The 18,465-nt window shown below is 40.5% G+C and overlaps 1 protein-coding gene across 3 annotated transcripts in view; it reads right to left on the bottom strand.

The window, feature by feature from the left end:
- GPM6A (glycoprotein M6A) overlaps positions 1-18,465 on the bottom strand; it is a 180,067-nt gene that overhangs the window by 11,244 nt on the left and 150,358 nt on the right. For all 3 annotated transcript variants that reach the window (XM_081875480.1, XM_081875478.1, XM_081875479.1), the window contains one exon: positions 14,848-15,004. In XM_081875480.1, the coding sequence (XP_081731606.1) occupies positions 14,848-15,004 (157 nt within the window). The remainder of the gene's footprint in view (positions 1-14,847; positions 15,005-18,465) is intronic.

Here is an 18,465-nt window from a genome sequence, read left to right as displayed (position 1 = left end):
GATCGGCAAGCCCTAGGCGCTGAGGTTTTACCCACAGCGCCACCCGCGTCCCTCTACCAAGAATTTACCTCCCAATAATTTCAATGACGCGGGTGGCACTGTGGGTAAAACCTCAGCGCCTAGGGCTTGCCGATCGCATGGTCGGTGGTTCAAATCCCCACGGGGGGGGGGGGTGAGCGCCCGTCTTTCGGTCCCAGCTCCTGCCCACCTAGCAGTTCGAAAGCACCCTTAGGTGCAAGTAGATAAATAGGTACCGCTTTATAGCGGGAAGGTAAACGGCGTTTCCGTGTGCTGCGCTGGTGCCGGCTCGCCAGAGCAGCTTCGTCACGCTGGCCACGTGACCCGGAAGTGTCTCCAGACAGCGCTGGCCCCTGGCCTCTTAAGTGAGATGGGCGCACAACCCTAGAGTCGGACACGACTGGCCCGTACGGGCAGGGGTACCTTTACCTTAATTTCAATGAGAGAAGGGGAAAAATAGCACTGGTGCTAATTTTGCCATGATGGAGCAGATGAAATGGTGGAACTCAGCACCCAATCACAGCACACCACAGCCATTATTCACAGAGGGACTATAACACAGGTTACAGGTTCTCGCTTACCTTGGAAGAGCCACTGCTAGTCAGTGTTGACAAAACTGGGTTAAATGGCCCAGTGGTCTCACTCAGTACAAGGGCGTTTCCTATGTTCATCATTTGTGTTCAGTCCTCCCTCCATGCATCTCTCCCCCCCACCTGCCAAATTGTGTTTAGCTTCCTCCTTTTCTCTCAGACCTCCACCACCTCCTTCCTACCCCTTGCAATTGCTCCCTTCCTTTACCTTCTTCCCATCATCCCACCCATTGACTCCACCACCAATCACTGTTAACCTTCATTCTGCCTCTTCTCCAGCCACAATGGGCAAAAGGACCCAGGCAGCAGTCATTGCCTTAGATTCGGTGTGGAGAACCTTTGGCTCTTTGGATGTTGCTGAAGTACGACTCCCATCAGCCCCACCAAGCATGGCAAATGGCTAGGGGTGATGAGAGTTGTTGTTCAGCAACATCTGGAGGGCCAAAGTTCCCCACACCCACTGTAGGCCATAGGACAGCTACCCTGTAGACATTCCTATTGCCCAATGGCTCCCTTCACAGTTTAAAGACCCTTGGCAGGGGGGAAGGGGAGGACTGAGGTCAGAGCAAGCACATATTTTCAAATAACAGTTGGCTTCCCATCTGAACTCCCTCTCTGCCTCAGGTTCCAGCTGAAGGAAAGTGGTTTATTTATTATAAAGTTATTCCACAAATTAGGAAAGGATACATCAGAAAGGGAGATGAGATGGCAATTGAGACATGAATAATTTCTTCATTTATATTGTCTGAAATTTGAACATGTGGGATCCATGCAGAAGTTTGTTTTCTAATGGATCTACCACAACATGAAATATAATGTGTATGTGTGTGTGTGTGTGTACGCATGCACACATGTGCCTAATATTTATTGAAGTGTAAAATATCACAATAAACAAACAATACATACACTCATTTCAAGTCTACAAGTTTTACAACAATAAATAAATGGCAGCATTAATGTTATACGGTCCAGTCAGGAACACCAACTGCAAACTCATTTTGCACTAGCAAATCATTGCAAAGGGATATTTGAGAAGCCGCAGTATGTGTTCCATCCTTATGCTGATTAACATATGTAATGAAAGGAAAGCATGTCTCAGAAAATATATCCTCCTGAGTTTCACCACTAGCTATGGAAAAGCTCTCCTTTAACTCAGCTTGTTTTGAGAGCTTTTTTCCTACATCTATTTGCTAATGATCTGGAGTTTTCCCTCCATACTCATAGAAGCGTTGTTCAGAGTATAAAATGTTGATCATTGTTTTGTTGATTTCTAGGGAGTCTAGTTCTCTCCTTTTTTGTTCTATAAGTTTAAGTAGTTTCTTAGATCCTGTTTGTTTGTAGTGCAATGTGAGGGCCGTGATGTCTTGTTCTATTTTGCTAACTTTTGAGGAGGTTTGTTTTTTCCATATGTGCTGCTACTAGTAGCATTACAGAAGGGTTTGTATGAATTATGTTCTTATTAAATCCCTTGTAAAGAGTGAGTAGAGCTAACACCGAGGGTTGTGTTGGTTGCCGAGGAACATCACAATAGGCACAGAGCACATATTAGCCAGGAAGGATTAATTCTGTTTTCTGAAAGGCTGGTGATGCTGGATTTCATTCTACATATTAAGCATTTCAGGGCACTCTGATTCCATGTAGACCCCGCTGTGTTTTAATTGACAACCACAGGATTGGAAAGTAACAGTTGCTTAAAATAACCCTGAATTCCTCAACTTTCTTCATCTTAATTTGTTATGTAGCACAAGATTACCATCATTTGGATTAAGAAAACAAGTATGGCAGCAATCTTACGCACCATTCCTTGGAAGTGAGTCTCACTGAAATCAGTGGGGCTTACTTTTGAGTAGGTATGCATAGCATTGTGCAGCATGAGAAATATATTGGTGGGTGGGATCTTTTAACAAATAAAAGCAAACCCACTTTTTATTTATTTTATTTTTAAAACCCTATTACCTTTTACGTCTTGTCATTTCCTCCTCTTTCTGTTTTATAGCTCTGTGCTTCACCAATATTACTTAAGCAGATGAGACATCTCTGCCAACCCCAGGCACTCTAACTGAAGAAATTACTTGGAAGCAGAGAGTCATTTAAGAATATCAAATTGTAGGCTAAAAATAAAAGGTTGGTCTTCAATTCCTCTCCTACTAAATGTTTTTGTTTCTGCAACCATTTAAACTAATTCTGGGTGCAATGAAAAGATCCCCCAAGTATAGTTAATTATATATTACTCTGCAATTTGTAAAGACTAAAAACACTCCCATTTTGGTGATCCTGTAGGCTTCCATGGTTTGATTCAGAGGACTGAAAATAACATGTTTTTACCATGTGATGCCTGTAACATGAGGAAGCAGACGGGTGGTAACATAGGGTTTAATCACATAATGAGAAGCTACCTTCCCATGTCATCCTGGGCACAACGCAATAAGCCTTTATGCTCCTTGTATTCTGCTCTACTATTCTAAACCATGAACTGAAAAATCAGCAGCCCTTTAAGGCTCCATTAAAAGCTGCCTAATATTAGAATAAGGTAAGGTACGGCAAAGCAGTAATGGCCTAGTGGTTATTCATGTTACATCTTCCATTCATCTTGATCAGCAATAGATGTTGGGCTCTTCCTGATGAACTGTGTGTTCAGCATTCATCCTGTTTTAGACTATGTCCATTTTTGATTGAGTATGGATTCATCCTGATTTGCTTGTGGGGTGTTTACAGGTCTTCCTGTTAATCATTTGTTCATCCCTTCCCTCACTTTTAAATGCCTTTCCCTCTTGCTTTCCAAAATGAAAAAAGGTCCTTTTTAAAATTGGATTTGTTGTGTTAGGGTGACAGAGCACTTTCAATTGCACAAACCCAAAGTTCTGGATCTACTTGAATCATTCCTGCAAAATACTGACAGCCTGGAGGCACCATTTTTTGAACACCACAGATAATTACCAAAGCAAAACAGCAGTTTTGAGCTGCCAACCAGGGATAATCAAAGGATCATATGGGCCACATTGCCAGCAGTTGAACGTAAGGATTTATATTCAGACATGGATGTTCAACACATAACTTTCGTCTGAGCAGATGGACCAGCAACACAGTGCAAGTATCTAGCAGAATGGGCCCTCACATCCTGAGACCTGTTTGAAGAATGATGTAAAAACCAGCAAGTTCAGTCATGTGGGATAGAGCAAGTGGGGAGTGGATGGAAAGGAAGCAACCATGTCACTCCTCTAACATAAAAACTGGCCCCCAGGGTCCTATGTGGGACTAACAATCTAGACTCTGTTTGAGGAAAGGGTTAGTTCCATTAAGTATGTTTCAACCTTGGTGCCATTTCAGTGCCAGGTAAAGATCTCTTTATACTCTCAGGCATTTGACACCTATGTTTTCTCTCCTGTCTGGTGTTCTGCTGCCTTCCTATCCGCTGCTGTTCCTATTGCCACGGTTGTTTTATGCTGCTTTAGATTACGACTGTTGCATACTTGCACCTGTACATTTATACTGTAAGCCATCTGAGGAAAGTTTTGTGATGGGTACAGCATAAATGGGTTAAATCAATAAACAGAGGGTTTTTTGATATGCTCGTTACCCAGTGTATATATAGTGGTACCTCAGGTTAAGAACTTAATTCGTTCCAGAGGTCTGTTCTTAACCTGAAACTGTTCTTAACCTGAGGTACCACTTTAGCTAATGGGGCCTCCCGCTGTCGCCGCGCCGCCGGAGCACGATTTCTGTTCTCATCCTGAAGCAAAGATCTTAACCTGAGGTACTATTTCTGGGTTATCAGAGTCTGTGACCTGAAGCGTCTGTAACCTGAGATACCACTGTAGTGCAATCCCATACTTACCATAAAGCTGGCTGAGGGGTCTTGAGAGCAGTGTAAGTGATACTTCATGACAGAGACAGATATACTGGTGGGACAACACTTATATTACCCAAAGTCCCTATGTACACTGGCACAGCTGTTCTGTTGATGATTCGCTGCCAGTGAAGAAGAGTGTATGTCAGGGAGGGCATGCATATGGTGCATTCAAAGCCAACTCACTTCCCTGACATGTCCTAGAATCTGGTGCTAGTGTACCTCCACCCCAGTTCCGGCATAGGTAATTCCCTTTCCTTCCCACTTCAGCCAATGGGAGGGGAAAAGAAGAAGCTTCCTCCCACCCTGCCAACAGGAGAAATGGATCTGGATGTTGCTTTGCTAGTGGATTTCCCCACCCCACCTCTGCTACCATGAAATCATCATCAATGCATGCTGCATACCACAATGCACTGCATTTTATGCAACAGTCCTCCCATAATTAGGACTATCCTGCCAGTGTCCACCTTCCTGATCTGCCATCTAGATTAGCAGGGATCAGTCACAGAGATTGGCAAAATCATGGCATGGCTTTCAGGTATGCTGAACTGGTGTGCATGAAATCTTCCACCTGAAAAAGTTGCGGGGGGGAAATATAGAACTTACACTGCAAGATTTTAAAGTGAGGTTTTTTTTTAAAAAGAAAATATGATTGGATGCTTGCTGCTTAGGATGAGGTGATAGTTGCAGAACTGCCTACTTACATAAAAGGGGAAAAAAAACAATGGCTTTTGGATATGCTTCAGGGCTGAATACAAGTGGAATCTGATTTATCTCAGTCAGTATCCTAAATCAAGAAGACTTGAAGAATTATGCTTGCAGACTAAATTAAGTTGTGATTGTTTATTTCTTCAGAGTTGAAGCAATCTTATACACGCATATCTGGCAGTACATTTCACTGAACTTAAAATGACTTACTTCTGAGTAGACATGAATAGAACTGCACAGATAATGTAAGTCTCATTTTATTTCTAATTTTAGTTTCATGCTTGCTCTGGTTTTGAGTCAAGAAAAATCCCTCTTCTACATGATGACAATTATTATTAGGTCATTATTATTAGAATATCAGCTAATACTGCCATGTAAAACATAGTTATAATGAAATATGTGAAATTACATATTGAATTCACCGAGGCTAAATTTGTTTAATACCGTGTTGAAAGGGAAAGAAAGCTGAAGAAATTTACCAGATTGTATATCAGAGGATCTACATAGCCACTGTTTTGGCCAAGCAACAATTTGCCTAGTAATATAAGTCTTATGCACTGTAAAGTGCATTATAGTCAACCTAATTATGGACAGACACCTCTTGGAGGATATTCATGAAGGAACTGATATTCAGAAGCTTAAGGCTTGCAAAAGTGGAGGCAGAACCTAGCAATCATGGCTATTAGCCACTAACAATCCTATCCTCCAAGTCCAAGTGTCTTCTGAGTAGACATTCACAGGATTGTACTGTCAGCCAACCTATAGTTTTTGAAAAAGGATTTTGTTATGTCTCCTGGGGGAAGTAGTTTAACTCAGGGGTCCTACACAGCTTTGTCCTCCAATGCCTTATTACCTTTTCCCTCCACCCAAAGCACCTGCCACCTGAGGAGGTTGCCCCGCTCTGCCTAATGATAGGGTTGGCCCTGCAGATGAGTTTGTGCCTATACAGATGAACGTTTATAAACCACTATAAATTACAGCAAGATCTAACTACCGCCACCACAACCTGAACAGCCTTCCAATTTTACAAGGTATCTCCTTGTGGGTTGTTGTTTTGTTTTAAAAAGACAATTTCATTTTATTTCTTGTTGCACTTTGTATTAAGAACCTGATAGACATTTTGGGGAGGAGACTGGGTATACACCCAGTGTACTGGCCTGCTGCCATCCACATTGTTTCCCTCCTTCATTCCCAATTGTCTCTTCCCTGTTGGTGACAATGTCAACAGCAGAACTAGCAAAACAGCTAGAACAGGCATATTGGTCAGAATAATAGTCACTCAGGGTTCTTCCACTGGTACTTCTGTTCTCCACCTCTTTTTAGGCCAGGGGTCACCCAGATGTTAGATGCCAACTCCAGCAAACCTGGCCAATGGTCAGGTTTGATGTGAGTTACAATCCAACAGCATCTCAAAGGCCACAGGTTCTTCATCCCTGCTTTAGGATTCATTTCCCTTACTCGTTTTCTGTATGCAGAGATGAAGCATATACAGCAGGGGGTGTAAAGCACCCTGAGTCACAGCTCCTAAATTAGGTCCTTCCTTCTTCTTGAAATGCTCATATATTCCCTTCTGCATTATTAATTGATGTCAATGTGATTGATTCTTCCAGGTTTACTTTCCTGCCTCCAACTGTTTTTCATGAGGAAGAAAATGAGAACGATGTGTGGAATGCTCTATTAATAATTAATCAATATGTAGTAATTTATCACATTTCAGTAATATTTGTAATTAAATCTATACAGTGAAGCCTACGTGAACATGATATGAAAAAAATAATGTTATGGGAAGAAAAATATATGTGAGACAGTCCAAGTGTCTGCTGCACAATCAATTACTAACTTCTGACAGCATATGGTTATTGAAAGTTGGGCTTCTGTTCTCTTGAATTAGGTATTTAGAACTTGTTAAACTCCAGCCCAAGCATTTGTGTGGGTAGGTCTGCCTACAATGCCACTGCAATGCTGTTTTGTTTTGCGACAAGAGCCTAATTATTAGCACATCCCACAATAAGCATGCATATATTTGACTTGGGGCTCAATCCCAACCCCTTTGTCCTGGGCTGGGATGACAGTGGAATGCCTCAGTCTAGCTCTGCCAGCCTCCACTTGCAGAGTGACACCAAATGCAAGGACATGACACAGCCCACGTCTGCTAAATGCACCCAGATCTTTATTTCAAAACGCTGGTGAATAGTCCTTAACGGAGATGTGCAAGGTTGCCACAGCAACAAGAAAAATGGTTACCATGCTCACATGAGAGATGTTGCATGCCACAAAAGAGGCATACTCTCTATCTTGTAATCTCTCATTCCTGTTAAGGTAGAGAGATACAGACACAGTCCTAGGAAAACGGTCACAGGTAAATGAAGTATTGCTTATGGATAAATTCTCAGCTGAAAAGGAATGAAAGAATCAGACACGGCAGTCAACAATTTAATTATCATGATGAACCAGAGGGAAGAATGGAATATTTGGTAATTGAATTAGATCCCTTTAGAAAGGACGTAAATGGAATGGCAAAGAGAGTGCCTACTACGTAGTTGCAATTACTATATACAAGCAGCTGGGCCTGCGATAGTGTAGTCTACTTATTATAAAGCTAAGTAGCAATCAAGGTGATGAATAGCCCACTACTAGCATAAAAATAAACCTGCCAGCTGTGAGTGAATGTGTAGAATTATACATTCATCTTATGAACAATGGAGATTCTACTCAAACTGCTAGCAGTGGAGGATTTGGAAGGAAATGTCTGACAGTTGACATCAGAGTCAGCATAACTGTGAAAAGGTAAATCCAAATAAAGCATAATTCTCTTTGGAAAGTATTCATATTGCATTCTAATTGTTAAATCCAAATTAATGAAAGCAGCCTGGGCAGTCTTGGTGTTGGCTACAAGTTTTGGTGGGCCCTGGGAGAAGACACCTTCCATGAGCTCCCTTAGTTGAAATTCCTATAGTGCAGAGGGTTGGACTAGATGGCCCTTGGGGTTCCTTCCAGCTCTACAATTCTATGATTCTATGCTTAGAGAGTCTACCTCCTCACTACCATTATCACCTGCTACTCTTCTTCCTCATCACTTCTATCACCTCCTTGCTTGCCAAGCAGAAAACCAATGAACAAGCTACCAGTGGCTTCTACTGGGACTGCCAGGTTTTGTGAAAATAAATCACTCATTCTTCATTTTCCTCTTACCCCCTTGGAATATCTAGTTCTACTTATTCCTTTCGTGACATCATTATGATGCATCTTCCCAATCTCCCACCTGTGCTACAAATCACTGTGCCATGTAGGGATAACTAAATGGCATCAGGGCAGAGAATAAGTTGAACCAGAAGCTATGGACTGGGGTGGGTAGTAATTTTTGACAGCAGCCCCGTTTTTTATAGTTCTGCCATTATTCAGTTGGCAACATGCAGTACATATGCTCATTTGTAGCAAGCTATCGTGCTTGTTTCAATCCACACATGCAAACACATTACATAAACATTCCATATAAACAAGATGGATGCATTCAAAGCATGTCTCTTTTTCTTCTGAGAAGAAAAATCTCTTCCAATAACCATTAAAAACCATTAAGTGAGAATGTGAAAGAGTACATAAGCAGAACTATGGAAAACCAGAACATTATGTAATTATGTTTACTACCCAGCCTGCATATGCAAATAATAATGCTGAGGCAAGTATCACTAGGATAATGAGATGATTTCTCCATCCAACTTAGCTGATTATAAAGTCCCTCAAATTCTGGCAGTCAATATCCATTATCGCCCATATAAAGTTAAGCCAACATGAGCACAACTATGTTAAATATTAAATACATTTCATTCTGTACTCCTAATTTATCTCTTATTAAATTTATTGGACTAGATTGTACCTTAAGAAAGGATGTTAATTTTGTTCTACACAAATGAACCTGAACCCAAACTCTGTGTCCACGGATATGCCTCTAAACTTTTAGAGAAACAGCACTGAAAAACATGTTTGTGCTAGGGTAAGACTTAACTGGGCTATTTTTCCATCTTTGATTCCAACACAAATGGCTTGCTTTCTTTTCTTTTCTTTGTATGTCATTTCAGTATAAGAGTGATTGGCATAGGAATGTAAGCCTTCTGTGTATCATTCTTACACAGCAGTCTGACTGACCTTGTAGGTAGTGGGATCATTTAAATCACCTGGAATATGGGAAGGGCAATGCAAACATAAATAGCAATAGAGATGCCCAAGTGAGTTGTTGGATCAGCAGATTAACTTGGAGCTGCTTCTTCCAGAGAGCAAGAAAGAGAACTATCAAAGGAGATGGAAGCTGATCAATTATGTGATGAGTAGTAATGCATGACTCTATTAGAAGCCTGTTAAGGCATGCAGTGGTCAAAAAAAGAACCACAATAGATAATAAATGTTGTGGTCCCTTGGAGTGCATACAAAAGTAGACTTAAATCTAGATTCACTACACTGGTTTTCTCCTGCAGCATGAGAGTAGCTTACTCCCATCTTCACAATATACTGGTGAACAAATTGACTGCTGATTCAGTAATCTGGCTTGCCCCCCATGCTTCAGGCATACTGTGCTGAATGTACTTTTTTTTCCAGTTAAATGTACATTTGCCCTCCTTAAAGCAGGGTGGGGGGACCACTGAAAACTACCTTAGGGGAGAGGTGTGTTAGTGACAACTTTAGTTTATTATTTATTTTACTTAAACAATTTATATACTGCTTATCTACGATCGGTGCCCTTTTTGTAGAAAAAGAGGTGCTGGAGCTTAGAGTTTATTGTAGACAGGGCTTTCTTTTTTCCAGCTGGAACTCACTGGAACTCAGTTCTGGCACTTCTCAGGTGGGCGCCATTGCCATTATATGAGAACAAGGGAGGTGTTCAAGGAAAGCCCTGTCTACAATAAACTCTAAGCTGTGTAAAAGAAATACAATACAGAAAGGGTAAAAAATCAGTTAAAACTTTTAAAAAATCAGACTTGAATTAAAATGCTTGCTGGAATAAAAAAGAAAGAAAGGCTTTACTATTTGCTGGAAGTTTATTAGGTAGAGGGCTTGTCTGACCTCAACTGCAAGGGTTTTGCACAAAATTGTCCCCACCATCTAAACTCATGGCTCCTAGTGGATGTGAGCCATGCACCCAAGACATGGGTGTCTCTGACAGTCACTCCCACAAAGACCTCAGTGCTCAAGCAGTAATTTAATGGATTAGGCAGTCCTTGAGGTAACTTGGACCCAAGTTTTTAATAGCCAGACAATCAGGGCTGTTCAGCTTCAGCCACTGCTGTAAAGCCACAGAACCAGCTTCCTTTGTGCTCGATCTGGAAGAGAAAGTTCTACGTCTTACAAAATTTAGTGAGTGCACTTCCCCAGGGGGCTCACTGCACAACTTAAGTACACCTGCGCACACCCTTTGGCTTTGGAGAGCCCAAAGTTTTAAATGTTAAGTAGCAAGTATGCGAAGAACAGTTTTATACCCGAACCCCAAAAACCTATTCACAGAATTTAGGAATCAAAGCCACACCCTATGGTATTAGAACTATCTGTTTAACTTCTATCTGCTGTGACAGCCTTGCTAATAACTGAGATTTGCATACTGCACTTTATCTGAAGAGCACAGGGCTGTTCACAACATTAAAATACAATAAAGGACACAAAATGCATAATATAAAGAAAAGCAAAAACAAACCAATCACCCACAAACACATTTCAAAGAACATAGAATGTTAATCAGCCAAAGGCCTGGCTTCCCATTCTGAGCATTTGTAAGGTCTTTTTTCTTCAATGTGCATTCTTTTATGTTTAATAAGTTTGAACTTAGAAGTAGAGACCTCATCATAGTCTGAGCATTTTTATGTACCCAGGAAAGGCATCAGGCATAACTCTCTGGCTATTCTTGGTGGAGTACAAATTCCCTACTATAAAATGCAGTGCATTGCATTTGTCCACAATACATTTATGATATTACAGTATGCATACAAAAGGCATTGAAAACATTAGTGCATGTGATGAAAAGACACTTCTGCGAGTGCAAAGCCTGTTGTTGTTGTTGTTGTTGTTGTTGTTGTTGTTAAACCTAATTTTGGGGTGCTTACATAATATTTAAAAATAAATACAGTAACATATGAATACCATGCAACAATACATCAAATCATCTTTGTAGTTATTTCCATCTTTGTTTTCATTTCCTGTTCATAGTTGTTCTGTCTTTTCGCAGCGTCTCATTCTGAGAATGTTATGTATATTATCAACAATTACTCAACAGTTACAGTTATTGAAGAGTTTAATACCATCATAGAAGTAGGTGTTCCAAATAATTTGTCCAAGCAATATTCAAATACAGGTCCAAGACCTCTCTTAAAATGGGATTACTTCTCATTGTTGTACTGAATCCAAAAGGAAAATGATCCAGTATTGAAATACAAGCCATTTCTGCTTCTATTCATCAAACTGTTGGCTAATATCCCTTAAGCACCACAAAAATAGTACTAAAAGATACCAGCTTATCATGTTAAATTGATGTGAATACCTCAAAGGAAGATTTATGTGGCTGATAGAAAGCTATTCTACAGACAGAGATTGAAATCTTATTAATGATTAAGAATTTCTGCAAGCATATGTGCAAAAGAATAATAAATAACTTAGCAGTAATGGCAAAGCAACTGCAAGAGTGAGAATGTTACACAGTCATTGTCATTTTGGAAACATCAATCACAAGAAGATGGTCAGTTACCAGCAGAGAAATCCAAAGTGTTTATTTTGCAAGCTGTTCCTGGACTAATCACAATGAGTTATGTACTGTGAAAAGTATGCTAGTAAACAACAGCAGAATCCTGAACTCCTTGAAGAAGTGCTGATAAAAATATTTATTTGTTTTATAGTTATTAATTTATGAGATTTATATCCCATACTTCATGAGATAACCTCTGGGTGTGTAGCAATATATAAACCTAAAGCATAAAACATCATATACAATTCAATCTAGAATTTCAATCAAACAAGCCATCTGTCAAAATAAATAATACACAGGCAAATATCTCAAAACTCAAAAGGAAGAAGAAGGGTTTCAGCTGGCACTAAAAGATGGAAAGTGTTGGCACCAGTCAAACTTCAGTGGGGAGGTTATTCCACAACCAGGGCGTCATTGCCAAGAAGGCCTCCCTGTGAACCACAGATCATGAACCTCTCTCTTTAATGGTTTTATCGGCAGTGCCTCTGGCTGATCCCAGATTCCAGACAGGCCATATGCTTTCAAGCATCTTTCTGTGTCCTTGGGCCTCAGAAACTAAAGCAGATCCGAACCTAGTGTAGATGGTGCTCTAGATACACCCACCAGATCTGTAATAACTGTGATGTCAAGGTTGGCCTTCAAGAGACTTTGCCTTCAAAGTGACTTGACACAGCAGTTGGATTCTAGGTTACTTCCCTTTATAGGAAGATTCCACAAGGCATGATTGTGTGCTTCTACTTGTGCTTGGTCACTTACATTATACAGGCACACCTCATTTTATTGTGCTTGCCTTAATGCACTTCTCAGATATTACGTAAAAAAAATGAAGGTCTGGAGGAGCTTCTGCTGCTGCGTTGGGAGAGAAAGCTACAGGAGCAGCGACTCCTGCCGCTCCTTATCAGAATACAGGTATAGCCACAGGCATCCCAGCTGCTTCCAGGGGAAGGAAGCCCCCACTGCCCCTTTTCTGGCCATGGGATTGGAGATGGCTAGGGCTGAAGCCAGGGTTTTCCACTCCCACCCCTGCAGCCAGGGAGGCTAAGCATGCTTTCTCAGGGTGGACCATTGAGCTTCCCTCCGCCTTTTCTGTGGGAGTTTGAGGCAGGCCATTTTGTAAGAGTCATACAGCACGGCAGTGGGGAAGGAACCAAAAGCCAGAGCTGGCAAAGGGAACTGGCTTGGCCGCTGCTTCTCCTCTGCTCCTTTCTCCCCACCATCTCTCTTCCTCTTCTTAGGCCTCCCTATTCCCTGAGACACAACAATATAGATATTAGGCCAATTAATAACCCTACAATGGCCTCTAAGTGTTGAAGTGAAAGGAAGAGTCAAGGCAAGACCCTTCATCAGCCCAAAGATTATGACTCGCTGAAGGCTCAGTTGAAGGTTAGCATTTTTACAAAGTTTTTTTCAATTGAATAATGTACATTGTGTTTTAAAACATTCTGCTGTTGCACACTTAAAAGACTACAATGTAATATAAGCATAACTTTTATATGCACTAGAGGGGGGATTCACTTTATTGCAGTAGTCTGGAACTGAACCCATAATATTTCTGATATATGCCTGCACTTGTACCCCATTTGCTTTAGCTGTCATCCAGCCTTTTTAATCTATTGGAGTTCTCCCAGATACCAAGTAGCCATCTGAAGTCCACTGTGCATATTGCCATTCCATAATAAGACTAGGGCCTCAGCAGGGCTGCCAGCCATGCTAACTGGACACACACCGAAAGCTTTCAGGTGTCCATTGGATGCCATAACTCTCAGAGGGTGGACTATCTTAATTAGTCATTTATCCCTGCAAGGGGCAACTGCTACTATCCATCCATGACAACTGGATAATCTTAACTTAACCCATCAAAATATCATTTAGTTGCCCAGTCGAAACTAATATATTAAGGTTATGATCAGCCTAATGTCCAGAGAAACCCTAAGAAGTTGGTTTTGTAATCAGACTTGCCTTTAAATTTGTCAGATAGGCAAAATGCTTTATACACCAACTAAATTAACTTTATGTTCATACCCAGTTAAAAACAAACTATTTTTTGTAGTGATTACAAATGGGTGGATTGGAACTTATCCACAACTTACACGTTTCTCAAAATTTTCCAAATGATTAAAAGAAATCCCAATACAATTAAAATGCATATTGTGGGAGAAAATACAAGTTATATTCTCTGAATATAACTACTCTTTCATTCTAGCTTTGTTTTATTTAACCACATTGCCCCCTCTGATGAAGTTTCATATTCTGATGCTTTGAATTCCTATTAACTAGAATTATTTTATTTTTATAATAGCACAAATGAATGGGGGTGGTGGTAATCTCATATGTGCACTGGGCTTATTTTCTCTCTGCATGATTCAGTTTTCCATGGAGGTGGGCTTTGAACATTTCAAGATGTGTGTGCTTGTTCAAATGCAACTGCAAGACAGACTGTGAATCTGTCCCTTGGGAGCTCCTCTTCTGACATCACCATTGAAGAACAAAAACTGGAAGGCTTCTTATAATGTCCAAAGGCAATCTCACAGAAAGGGGCATATCGAAGGCAGATGTACCATAATTAGTTTTAGAAGCACATCTCTGCACACCCTTGATCAACCAAAAGGGCCTATTGTGTCTTGATACAATAATACGACATACAAGTAATTGCTTCTATAAAACGCTGTAACTCCTGAAGTACATTTACAGCTCTGATTTTTAAAACATCTATGAGAATTTGTTCTCTGTCACAGAGGGCTGTAAATCATTCTCCTGGTGGAAAACCTGTATCATATTTCAGAACATTAGGCTTGAGTTTTGGGTGGAATCCTTAAATATAAGAAGATGATGTGTTCTGCTCCACATATATACCTAGAGACACACTTTCTAGTCCACTGAGTTTGCTAACTTAGTATAGATTAATTAAAATACTCTTGCAACTGAAATTAGCATGAGTAATCAAGGCTGTCATATTAACATACCCAAGCACTGACACATCTGCCGCAGGTGGTGATTTTGAAATCCCCATAGAGATCCTTGATGGCACCAGTTGTAAAAAATCCTTCCACCATCAGCAAAATGCCATAGACAAAGAAGGCAGCTGCTACCCCATAGATCACATATTTGAAGATGTCAATCCTGTAATTAAAAGGTATCTGTGTTAGTTAATGTTTTAATGATGATTCTTTTTTAAAAAAGAAAGATTCCTTTTTCTCCACATACAGTATACAATAATAATGCCTGTGTTGTTTCTCTATTTTGACATCAATCTTAGGACCAGCGATATGTTAAGGCAAGAAATACAGACTCATTTCATTGAAAATAAACTGAGCATTTCACACTGATGGATGCAATTCTGCTCTGTAAAAGCAAAGGACTCCCAATGCCCACAAAGACATTCACAAGATGGGAAACACCTTCCATTGCTAAAATATCTACACCTAGCAGAGGAACAATGCACATGACACATTCACACAGCTGAGCATAGGATTGTCACATGGAGGAGTGGGTAGGCAGATTATCACTTCTTGCGAAAGTGTTAGGATTGTTCAACCAAGGCCATTTCCAAATCAATTATTTGCTGTTAGTGATTATACAGTATAATTGTTGCAGAATTCCTATTTTTCTCTTTTCCCACTCTCATTGGTAGTATTCACCCTCATTTTTTTAAAAAAAATACTTTGGAAACTGCAAGTCAATGCAACGTGTATATACAGATGGGTGGAGTATAAATAAATTATTATTATTATTATTTTAAATACAATGCTTACATTGATATTAGGAGGTATTTATCAACAGCCCAGATGAAGGTTGCAGACAAAGGTTCCTCAAAAAGCTTTTTTTATCATATTATCTTAACTAATTAAAGGAATGTCAATTCATTATTCATAAAATAGCAGTATCCTATACCTTCTACTACAGTCAATGAAGTTTTGCCAGATTATCAAGAATGTATCTTGTCTACCTGCTTTCTTTCCATTTAAGAATGCATGAAAGTTTAGCCATAGCTGCAAACTCCCACACCTTGTCAATCTATTATTTTAATGTTTGGTGTCATTAATATTCTCTGTTTCTTTTGGAAGGGTATTCTAGCAGCAGCTAGAAGTGTGTCTGGGGACACATGGTGAATATGTGCATGGAAATCAGGGCACATGCATACCACCCCACATCTCTCACATTATGGCAATCAAGGACATGCTGCTAATCTTTCTCTTCGTATACACTGTTACAGTATACAGTACTCCAAAGAAGCCAGAAACGCTTCTATAATTAAAGCTGAATTTCACGCAGCCGACATTAATCCTGAATTGATGCAATAAAAGTCTGTTCTCAATTTTGTTCATATATATATGGTCCTAAATATGAATCAAGAGGTCAGGTAACTGTAGGCAATAACTTCAAAATCACATGGTTTGAAGATGTCACTGCCATCTGGCTGCAGCCATTCCATCAGGCTGCAGAAGAGGAAGGAATAAAAGGGATGTGGGGCTGCTTTCTCTTTTCTCAAGTTTAAACATTTAAGGCAGCTGAGGAATCTTAGAGGGAGGGTATGGTCACATCAGTGCTCAGCCACTTCCAGTTTTGCTATGCCGGATGAAAGGGTGAAGGAATCCTGAATCTATTGTATGGTGTGGACTTACATTGTTGTACTTTATGGATGTTGAAAAATTAAAAATCAGACAGCATGAAATTAGAAAGATTCCTAAGAAAGCTGCATTATGGTGATTAAGAACATACCGTATTCTAAACAGAGAAACAGATGGTTTGTCTAAGAAAATGCATACAACCTTACCCAGCCACCCATTACAAAATTCTAATTGTTAAGAGGAAACAATAACACTCCTGAAGCGTCACAGGCTCCCACACTGTAATGTGCAAGAAAGAGATGGCAAATATTGAACAAGAGAGGTACTAAACAAAGTTCTCACTGAAGTGATAAATCTGTCAATGGGTTCCACCACTTTGGATTGCAGGCGGGGGTCTGCGTGACTGAACATTCCTCCATAAATAAATTTTAAAAATCCTTGCACACACAAAACTAGGTGTCATGGAAAATGCTAAAACTATAGCCCTTCTCACAAATAAATAGTGGAGGAAATTTGGGGGGGGGCATGTAGGAACATTCAGTTAGTGAAAGTGCAACATATCATAATGATCCCGAGAAACCCACAAAGTCGCTTTACCTCACATGGCAATGTTTCTTAAATATTATCTTATTGTTATTATTTATTAAATTTATATAAATGATAGGTGCTGGGTGAACCCTCCTGAACACACTCGCTTATAGAATGAAGTCACTCTAATAGAACTTCTTACAGAAACACTATCACAAAGTTACAAAATAACATTGGATGAACCCAACTGGATCAGACCAAGGGCCCATCTAGTCCAGCATCCTGTTCTCACAGAGGCCATCTGGATTGCTGAACAACTAAGGATGTCCCTGTTACACAGTGAATTGCCAATCAGGCCAGTTTCTGGGAGTGGCACTAAACTATTAGGCAGGCAGACTGCCTGACTGGGAAGCTCCAGAACTTGAATAGATGTTACTGAACATACTCAGCGCCATTATCTCTTGCCAGAAATGCTTAGAGAAAACAATATGGTTTGTGAGCTGAGAAGTGGATGGCTTACACATCCCTGGCCATTTGAATCTTCTACCCAAACCATGATAAATCTTTCATGTAAAGATTGAACTTCAGGTTATATTGAGATAAATGTGCCAATAAATGCTACAGAAGCCATAAGTGTGATTAAATATAATTCACCACAATTAGTTCCAAAATCAGTTCTGTAGTCCTGGAAGGTGGTGTGTGTGTTAGAGAAGGATGATAAAGACATTTTATGCGACCCTGATTCATTGTTTTATTGGATTGATTCACACATCTTAGTAAACTATAATGAATGGTTTACTAAGACTTTCACCTGCTTATAATAAGAATAGTAATTTTATTATTTATACCCCATCCATCTTGCTGGGTTTCCCCAGCTTTATCTCCTTGACATCTGAAAAGAGGGCATTCCACAGGGAGGGAGCCACTACCAAGATGGCCATCTGCTTGGTTTCCTATAACTTCACTTCTTGCAGTGAGGGAACCAGCAGAAGACCCTCAGAGGAGGACCTCAGTGTCTAGGCTGAGTGATGGGGGTAGAGAGGCTCCTGCAGGCTGAGTGATGGGGGTAGAGAGGCTCCTGCAGGTATACTGGACCAAGGCCATTTAGGGCCTTAAAGGTCAGCACCAACACTTTGAAATGTACTGGGAGCCAGTGAAGATTCTTTAGGACTGGTGTTATATGGTCCCAGTGGCCACTCCCAGTCACCAGTCTAGCTGCCACATTCTGGATTAGTTGTAGTTTTCCACTCACCTTCAAAGATAGCCCCACGTAGAGCGCATTGAAGTAGTCCAAGCAGGAGATAATCAGGACATGCACCACTCTGGCAAGACAGCCTGCGTACCAGATGGAGCTGGTAGACAGCTGCCCTGGACACAGAACTGACCTGCGCCTCCATGGACAGCTGTGAGTCCAAAATGACTCCAAGGCTGCACACCTGGTCTTCCAGGGCACAGTTACCCCATTCAGAACCAGGGAGTCCTCCA

The sequence above is a fragment of the Podarcis erhardii genome, assembly GCF_964252035.2.
Source record: "Podarcis erhardii genome assembly, chromosome: 9".
NCBI classification, from domain to species: Eukaryota; Metazoa; Chordata; class Lepidosauria; order Squamata; family Lacertidae; genus Podarcis; species Podarcis erhardii.
Note: the sequence above shows the minus strand (reverse complement) of the source record. Positions and strands in the feature narration are given on the sequence as shown.